The sequence below is a fragment of the Montipora capricornis genome, chromosome 8 (genome assembly GCF_036669925.1).
Source record: "Montipora capricornis isolate CH-2021 chromosome 8, ASM3666992v2, whole genome shotgun sequence".
Classification (NCBI taxonomy): Eukaryota; Metazoa; Cnidaria; class Anthozoa; order Scleractinia; family Acroporidae; genus Montipora; species Montipora capricornis.
In genome coordinates this window covers 47,708,203-47,718,118 of record NC_090890.1, presented here as the reverse complement: position 1 = coordinate 47,718,118, position 9,916 = coordinate 47,708,203, and the positions used below count along the sequence as shown (strand labels likewise).

Below are 9,916 nucleotides of genomic sequence, written 5' to 3'. Positions count from 1 at the left end.
TTATGTTCCAATTAAGTTAAATGAACAAAATAAACTGCAGTTCCCAAAAAAATCGTTGACATCTTCATCATAGATCCTATGACAGCAAAAAATATTTGGCCCTTATCATTCAACAAAAACTTCGAACTGAGATTTCAGAAATTTCATGTGCCTAATGGTATGGTATGTTTGAACAAACCAGACCCAGGACACCAAGGGTACACAACATGTTCAAACTAATTAATCAGACAGTATCATGCGAGGTTGTTCTGATTTGGTCAAAGAGAATATCATACTTCGATTGCACTTGTCAGGAATGTGCTTGCAACTATTGAGTTCAAGGATGCAGGCAAAGCATTGGCAAGTATGACTCTAGCCACTTCAGTACTTAGCAAATTTTCCAAGTGCATTCATAGTCAGATATGTCCAGAAATGTACGTAATTCAATACACACCCCATTTCAACTGGCATCAAACTGTTTCCTTGCTCTTCTGCCCAATTTCAGCATCACTCGGATTTAACAATACAAACAATTAAATGAGATTTTACTGCCCCATCAGTAAAATATGGTTAATGAACATGACCATACTAACAGGGCTATTAATAATAATATTATCGCAATAGTTATCTTCGTGTTCTTTGTAATCGGTCGTCCAAGGTCATACAATCAATGGTCTCGTTGTAAATAAAATCAGGGCTTAAAGACCTTGTTCCTAGATCTCAGATTATAGCGTACATCTGCATTGGCCAAATCTGTTAAGGCTTCATTCATTATTGCTAAAGAGCACCTGTTAGTAAAGCCTACCTGCTACATAGCCGAACCTGTAGAACTGGCTACTTTAATACAAAGAGTCTCGTTAGAAAAGCCTCAGTGAGCTATCCAAGGTTCACTTGGTAGTTTGTCTTCCATAGTAAACCAATTAGCGGTTTGCAATTTGTTAAAGTTTTCCCCCTCCCTCCTTCCCTTTGTGGAGATGGGCTGGATACATTGTTTTGCCTTCAATAAAATTGGGTTACTCCTGCATGGCGTGGTTAAGTCTGTGCAGCCACTTCCCCCAAGCTCGTTGGCCTTTGTACATTGCTTGCTAACCAATACTTTTGTCCAATCCAGCACGTGCTGTTTACCACTTAGTTCGTAGTGCTGGGGAGATAAGTGAGGTTGTTCTTTGTAACGCAATACAGAAGTCGCATAGGCTAACCAGCCACAAGGCAGAGTTGCCCTCAAAAAACGCCAATACGTCTGTTTTCTTGTTCTATTGCGCCTTGCGTTATGCGTTTAAAAGCTAATTATGTTGATATCAAGGAACAGTGACATTAATGTCACTAAGTGTCCCCTAATTGTTGTTTTACAAGGAAAAACTAATAGTTTCATTTGTCTTGACCAAAAAATAAAGCAAACCCAAACATTTACTTACCTTATTGTTGGAATAAGGTAGCAAATGCTTAAACTAGGGTGCGTTTGATTGACCCTATTCAGGAATGAGAATACCGGAGTGATGATTGTTTGAAGCAACAAGTATAATAAGAAATATCATTTTTAATATATTTTTTTGACAACGTCTATTCCACGTACTCCTATTCTGGAATACGGTCAATCAAAGGCACCCTTAATGAGACGCTTGTAAAATTAATTGGGTGTGTACCTAATTACCTTCACTTCTGAAAAGAACTGTCAATAACTCGACAGCTGCATCATTAACCTTTACTGAAATGTACCGAGGAATTCATTTGGCTAGTCGCTGCCTTTTTGAGGCAAATATTTTAATGAAATTAAAAGTGATGGCCATGAAATAATCCTTAATAAGCCACAGCTAAACAATTAATATTTTGTCTTAATGTGTTAATTAATAAAACAACGTTTGATCATTGAGATAGGAATTTGCAGATAGTGGGAAAGAAGTGTCTAAGAATGTTTGGTATCAATATTAAAACTGACTGTTACTGTTAGTATAACACAGTTGTTCAGAATTGTTGGAATCTAACATTCTGGACCCAGTTGTTCAAAGCCAGATAAGATAATCTCAGATTACAGGAAACTTAAGTTGCAGTTCATTTACTGCTTCAAAAAGAGTTTCCTCAAGATTTTTAGCCTTCAATTTTGACTTAGACTTTAGTTTTCCTTTAGCCTAAAATTACGTAGTTCAGGCTTTTTTTGATGAACAAAAATTCATACCTTGGTTGGTACTTAATCATGGATTAGTGTCGATCAGCTTTTGAGCAACAGGGCCTTGAATGATATTCTGATTCAGGAAAACTGGGATATCCCAAAGAAAGGCTAACCAGGATAATTTGGGGTCGTGTCGTACCTCCTTGAATGGGCTTCAGGATTGGCCAATATAGAACAAGCAAAGATAACAATGGATTCAGCACAGAAATCAACAGGAAGTACGACACTGTACAGCCAATGAAATGTACATTTAATTATAGTGTTCAACAAGAGGAACGACCCTAACCGTAATTTTGGATACTGCTATAATTAATTATTATAAACACTACTTATTGGTGAAAGATCCAAAGAATGTTGTATTTGAAAAATACTGCTGCCATAAATTATTCTAGAACGGAGAATTCATTCCCAGTTTTGTACCAAACTTCAACTTGGCTCTCCTTTGAAATCTTATCCTTTCCCTGTGAAAAGATAGAGTTTTCAAATTGATTAGTCATCAACAGAGGAAATAAAGATTCTGGGAAAAAAAACAAATGACAGCTACCCTTCATGACGACTACCTCTAAATACACAAAGTATAAACCTTTCACAATTCAGAGCAAATTGTTGAAGAAAGATACTTATATACCTCTTCCCTGCCCTCCCCTCCCTCATATGCGTAGTTCCAGTTTCTTGAAGTCTTGACATTTTGTAAAGAACTCAGTTGCACCCATGTCCAGAAATGCTCCTACTTAGATGCATGCCCAGTTTTGACATCCAACACAGAATGTCCCTTTAAGGGGAAAAGTTTATAGCATCATTTGAATCGGCCTCGGGTATGCAGCTGTTTATCCTTAGCTGAGGAGCAGTAGCCTGCAAGCTGGCTATTCCATTGAAAATGGTGCGCGGCCGAAATATAGGGGCTTGGTTACTGTAACCAAGCCCCTATACTTCCACCGCACACCATTTCAACACAAGAGCCTTCTTGCAGACAAGAGGAACAGTATTTGTAACATTCTCTTAATTTATTATTCCACTATTACGTCATTTTACCATATTTGGTCAAGAGAATGTGCAAAATATGAGATGGTAATACACTGTAGTGTCCCGGTTTGACCGGTTTAGAACAGAGCAAATACCGACGAAAAGGCAGTTTTTCAATGAAAGTTTTGTTTTCAACGCAATACAAAGCCTGAGAATTTAGCTTGTCATCGCTTGTCTCTCGTCATTTCGTTTATACAATCAAATAAAGGACATTAATGGCTGGCTTTCATTGCAGTTTACATCGTTCGCAAGTGCCCTGAAGGACAGACAATGCATTTTTTTAGAAACACTCTTACCAGATAAAATTGAATCAAAATAACACCTTTTTGTGGTGGAATAATAAATATCTTATTCAATGGTTTAACATGATTATAATACTCGCAGACATTTTCCTCATTGCTTGTATTTTTCCTCATCCCTGTGGGGCTCGGAAAAATACTACGGAACTCGCAAAATATCTGTGCGTATTATATGTTAAACCATCGAATAAGATCCATGTATTTGAAGACGTGGGTGATGTTGAAGTTGGGGAGAAGGGGACACTTTGTGACGCTTATTGAAACCCCGTGCATCTAATTAGGGCCAACATTTCTGGACATAATTATCTAAAAATGGTAAAGTTCCCTGTTGATCCAGGTTGATCTATCTATCTATCAAATAATGATGAAATGAAACCACCGCAATTAACAATGTCTGAAAATGAGTAGGACTTGACAAACAGCAAGTCACGAGAGTCTCACATTTAAGTCTATTAACCCATTGACTCCTGGGGGTTCCCCATTGACGAGTAAAATCGTCTGGCATTAGACAGAGTAAAATACTCAGTAGGGCCGGTTCAGGGGTCAATGGGAGTGAATAAATGAATTAAAGTACCCATTTCAAATAGAGCTGATAAACAGTATTAATTTTAAGTCTAAGCAACCATTTTAAAACAGTTAGCTTTCAATAACTGCATCACTTGCATGTTGACAGGCATGTTGACTCGAATGGCTCATATTGTACAACCTCACTAGAGTAAGGCCAAAAAATTAGTCATGGTACATGTACATGTAGCTCAAATCATAACATTGGCCTTGTTGCCCTTGAAACCATCTGATGCTTGAGAAAACTTTTGTGTTGAGTAATTAATTTACAAAAAAATTCTTAGTCTTACTTGATGTAGCGTCTTTTGAAGAGTTCAGCAATTCCAAGGGCTACAACAGGCCATAGGAGAATGATAATGATAGAAGGAAAAGGTACATCTGTGATACTGTAAACAGCTTGGCTGGAGTGACTCCAACCAACTTGGGACAATGAAAAGTAAAATAACTGAAGAACTAAACTGCAAACAAAAAGAGTGTGCACAACATCATGCATTTTCACACGATATGGCCCATTAGTATAATTCCATAGGTGATTAATGAAAATTCTCTGTGCTGATTGGTTGCACTTGAGGTGATTATTACATGATAATCACCCGAGCAGTTTTTCTAACGGACATAAAAATTCATATCTTTGGTTGGTACTTAACGTGAGGTGACCGATGAAGAAATTAATTGTTAAAAAAAAAAATGCGTATTTTTCAAATTATCACCCATGTAAAATACTAAAACAATTATTCACCTTGTCTTTGGCAAATAATACTATTAAATTAATGTTGATCATCCCTGACCTGATGATTTAAGGATCTTAGTCCAGTTCGTGAAAATTGAAAGCAATCATTAATTTGTATAATAATTCCTAACAAGTCAAAGTCATGTAGTCATCAAACTGGAGAATAACATTAATTTAAGTATTCTGGAATTTCCACTGACTGGTTTGCCTCCAGAAAAGCATTCTAAGGGACTTCTTTTAATTATTTACAAGCTGTAATTTAGAGTCTGATATTATCGCTTTGTAGGCCATAAAAAAATGTAATGTAATGGCTCTTAACATCAGAGGTTTAAACAGCCCACAAACAGAAAAGTGCAAAATAATAATAATTATTATTACTCACTTGACAACTATTGCAAAGATCCACGACTTATTCACGAATGGTGACATTCTCCATAACAAGTGAAGACGATGCACGTAACTTGATGACATTGCCACTGAAGAAAACAACAAGATTTATTATTACTAAAGAATTAATCTCTTACAGCTGAGCATGACTGCTCTTAAAAAATTATTGAAAAGACTTTAAATCAAGTGAAACCAAATTAAAGCAGACCAAATCAGATGCTAGTATGTCGGTGTTGGGCAGAACCTAGTGAGTACCTGAAGGCACTCAGCTCTCGCACCAATTAAAGAGAAGAACCAACAAATTCAACCCACATAAATAACGAAAAATATAATCTAATTATGTTGATGAGGCTGGGTGCAGGTGCTGTCTCAATAAATATCCATACCAACCCTGATCCCCTAATGTTAATAATATTAATAAAACAATCATGATAACTATTAAATTAAATGTAACTTCTATATTCATCTCTCACAATACAAATACCTGTTTTAAATGAGTTTGGAACAACTTCCCCCTGCCTTCCACCACCTGAATGTGGCACAGGATTGAATCCCAGACTCAACACAATGTGGGTTAAGTTTGTCACCACCATGTTGCAAGAGGCTTTTCTTCAGGTACTGAGGATTTTTCCACTAATTACAAACTAACACTTGCCTTCACTTGATTTAAATTCTTCCCAATAATTATTGTGTAGAGCATTCTTGCTTGGCATCATATTGTTAAGACGTCAGTTACAGTAATTTTTGTAGGTATTAATTATTAAAAGTATCATCCACTGTGATTGCTTGATCCCTGTAATTTGTATGCAACTTACCAAAAAGGAGAACAAGAAAGAAGGCGTTGATGTCCTGAGCCACTGACAAAGCTTGAATGTGGCTCTCTCCCAAGCCATTCCAATATTCAGTGTTGTTCCTAAATTATGATCGAAAAAACAGTGGTATCTTTCTCAAAGCTATCTACATGTAGCTGCAAACTATGCTAAAAAATCTACCCTAGTTTCAATATAGGTTAAGTTGACAACTGTGACAAATGTTGAAACAAAACTTAGGGTTTGGGCTATAAGTTCTTGAAGCAAGCCAACACTTCTCCTGTGTATACATGTAGTCTGTCTGGAAAGAGCTTTGCTTTAAACAAACCTTGCACAGGTTGTCAAATGAATAGAAGTAAGAGCGGCTCACTGCATGAGTCTGATCTGAATCTGATCACACAGAAGCAAATCAACAACAATTATTACAGGAATACCAATTAGCTAATTATTATGAAAATGCCTGTTTTTAAATAGGAGAAAACAAGATCTTGCCTGAATCCTAACAAGAAGTGACATCCCCTAGATTGCTTCTGAATGGTAAGACACACTCCATGAAGAGTTAAAGGAAAAAGAACCAGGCAGCACACACAAACAGATGGGAAAAAGCAAACACTGAAGTAGAAGCACATTGTGTGTCGCAAGTCCTGAAAGAAAAACATATTACTTCAGATGGCCTTGTTCTCCTTTTAAACTCCAGGGCCCAATGTACTCAAAAGCTGATTAACACTAAGCCACACTTAAGTACCAACCAAGGTGTGAATTTTGTCTGTTAATTGACAAGGCTTAATTAGCTCATATGTAATTTTAGGCTAAAGGAAACAAGAGTCTAAGTATTAATAATAGATATAATATTATTTTAAATATAGTTAAATAAAATTTAACATAGTTAACGACTAGGAGCTAGTCTGGTCAGTAGTGTTTTGCAGGCGGTTGTTAGTGTCTTGGCCGTCTGGTAGCGTTGTTCAGCGTTTTGGTGCCTTCTGTAGCGTTTGTTGTAGTTACATGGTTCACGACCGGGAGCTAGTCCGGTCAGTAGCGTTTTGCAGGCGTTTGTTAGCGTTGTTATGCGTTTTTGTAGCGTTTGCAGCACTCTTTAGGTTGGGGGAGCCCTGGGGCTGACATGGTTCAGCGGTATTCCTGCGTAGTGCATGCGTTGTCCAATGTGCTTGCAGCGTGTTTGTTGCTCTGTTGGCGTGGCGTTGTGAGTCGGTTTAGGAGTTTAGTGGTTCTCGGCGTTCCCTCCCTCTCCCCCCCTTTCTTTTTTTTTTGTGCTCTTTTTTTTTTGCGTTTTATTATTATTATTATTATTATTATTCCACTGAGCTATCTGGCTCAAGTGTGACGGGTGCCTTAGGGGGGCCTGGCGCGGGGGGCTCGTGGCTTGGTTGCGGGTTGGGCAGGCCAGTCGGGTGTTCTAGCGCCTTGGGGATGTGACTGCGGTTGCAGCCCCCAGGCTTCCTGGGCACCTACCCTCCACTGGCGACGTGGGCGTTAACTATTACACAGTACTATTATCTTGCTCAAAATTGGCTGAAATTTTCCTTGTCAGTGGCTTGGAATTGAACTTAATAGCATTGCCCATCACCAGGTTTCTCTTCCTATGATTTGTGCTTCCTTTATGAGAATACAAATTATGCAAAATTACACACTAATTACATGAGTAAAACATACTTCAAGGTGAGCCAATGTGTTTGCAAAATCCTTATATTTTTACTCTTTACTGTTAAGAACCTAATCCCACCAATGCTTTGGTAAAAGGGCCCACACATCTGCTAATGCACTGACTGAATGCCTGGTTATCACTTCTAGAGTGTTTGTTAACACTTTGAGAACATGACGCATGAGCTGAGACAAAATTAATGTTAATGTTGAGTAATTGCAGTTATAAAAATTAATGTCATTCCAAAAATTATAGAATGTAGTTGAGGAACACTGCCACCAAAACACCATCTAATGTTCAATTACCTTGAAGTTACTGTCATTTTTGCCAGTCATCATTGTCATGAGATCTTGGTCAGCTGGAGAGCCAATCAAAGACAAACTCAACAGGGGTACTGTAAGGCATGATAGCCACAGAAGATGAAGGCCTGTCAGTGGAGGGGGGAGGAAGAAGCATGATGACATGACCATGACTAAAGACAGCACCAACTGGCACGACAGCATAAAGGATAAGCAGTTCCTGAGTCCAAAGCAAAATCGACGGGCCTAAAAGAATAATAATAATAATAATAATAATAATAATAATAATAATAATAATAATAATAATAATAATCAAACGAAGTTCAGCGTTGTCTGTATTCTTATATCAACAACATTTGTCATCGCAGTGGTCAAAATTTGTTGTGCACAACATTTTGACCACTACTGTGACGAATATCATTTTCGATAAGAGTACAGACAAGACTGAGCCACTTTTGATTTCTTAAATTGCAGTTATGAAGTAAAATTTCATTGCAGTTGCCAAAGAAGCCTACTCAAGTTGCTTGATAACTGTGATTCATTTCAAAATAATAAAACATCAATAACATGTCATGTGCATGAGCTTTAAACCTGATAAAAGATTCCTCATTAGAGTTCTTTAATATATAAACAATATTATAGCAACCAGGCCTGGCGCTTTATTTTTCTTGTATGCTAAAGATGTATCTTCCCTGTCACATTTTCAACCCGAGGGTCATGCTGTTTGTGGAATGTTTTTGAAGCCGTTCAAAAAAACTCACAGAACATGTTTTATCAGGTATAAAAACACTCGCCAATGTGGTCCGGGCTCAATTCCCAGAGTCAGTGTCTCATGTGGGTTGAGTTTGTTGGTCCTCTACTCTGCTCCGAGAGGTTTTTCTCCAGGTACTCCGGTTTTCCCCTCTCCACAAAAACCAACATTTGATTTGATTTGATTTAAGTTAATTGCGTTGGTGTCCCCAATTAGTGCTCTTGTGCTAAATCCATTGACACTTAAAATAAAGTTGTTATTATTATACAATTATACTCAGTTACATCTTGTGTTTTTTAACCTCAGCTGATAAAACACTGCTGCCCCTTTTTTAAACGGTGCATGTAACCACCATGTTGCTCTTCAAAAACTCATTCATAATTCATGAGCAAAACAGACTATCACATCATGGATAAAATGTCCAATGCATCGATCAACTTTAAAATGATAAAGACTCCTCATTAGAATTCTTTGTATAAAGCATACTAATAAGGCATCTACATGTAGTCTGTTTTTCTTGTATGCTAATGTTCTCTCACAATTTAAACCTTAAAGTTTGTAGGTTGTAGTTTGCAGGTTCTGCCTCATTGGGTCTAAAACCACTCAGCTTCAGCTTCACCTCATGGTTTAAACCCTGATAAAACACTCCTGCTAGTTTATTAAACTACTAACAGAATCACTTCTCAGTATTCCTAAACAACACTCAATGTCCAAAAAACCTGATCTTAAAACGAAAATTTTACTGACCTCCTTTATTAAATCTTTGAACTCAAAGCTTGTATCTCTATGAAATGCCAATGAACAGGGAAGTGAATTCAGTGAGGCACTCAATTCCAGTGGAGAGAGCTCTGAAGAAAAATGTTCATCAGAAGATTACATGACATTGTACCTCTGTTGGCACAGCGCAAGGGACCACTGTCTTTAACCCAAGCTACACCGTACACTGTATACCAACACGGAAAAATGAGTTGCCTTTGACTTCCCTGTACAAAAAATCAGAGTCAAGGACATAATTTCCTGTAGTGGTCTTTGTTTATACACTGTTTGGGTGTGTTGCATCGGTGAGATTGATTAAGAACTGGGAGCATCTGCAGTTAAAGACACTTGCTGCATGGCACACAAGTCCCTGGTATTAAGATCACTGGCATAAACTTGCAAGGAAAATGACAATTCTTAATGAGTGCTAGCCAGTCTGATGCAGACTCAACAGTGATTTCCACTTGACTTGACCTATAGTGGCACATGTTT

General features: G+C 37.7%; 1 protein-coding gene across 3 annotated transcripts in view; it reads right to left on the bottom strand.

Moving 5' to 3' along the window:
* Positions 1–2,375: 2,375 nt before the first annotated feature.
* The window catches only part of LOC138060320 (endoplasmic reticulum magnesium-transporting P-type ATPase-like), a 45,704-nt gene continuing 38,163 nt past the window's right edge, over positions 2,376–9,916 (bottom strand). For all 3 annotated transcript variants that reach the window (XM_068906063.1, XM_068906066.1, XM_068906065.1), the window contains exons 30-36: positions 9,416–9,516; positions 7,924–8,163; positions 6,451–6,602; positions 5,965–6,062; positions 5,145–5,238; positions 4,323–4,490; positions 2,376–2,607 (exon numbers count right to left, since the gene is read on the bottom strand). In XM_068906063.1, coding sequence (XP_068762164.1) covers positions 2,535–2,607; positions 4,323–4,490; positions 5,145–5,238; positions 5,965–6,062; positions 6,451–6,602; positions 7,924–8,163; positions 9,416–9,516 — 926 coding nt within the window. In that variant the 3' untranslated portion in view covers positions 2,376–2,534. The remainder of the gene's footprint in view (positions 2,608–4,322; positions 4,491–5,144; positions 5,239–5,964; positions 6,063–6,450; positions 6,603–7,923; positions 8,164–9,415; positions 9,517–9,916) is intronic.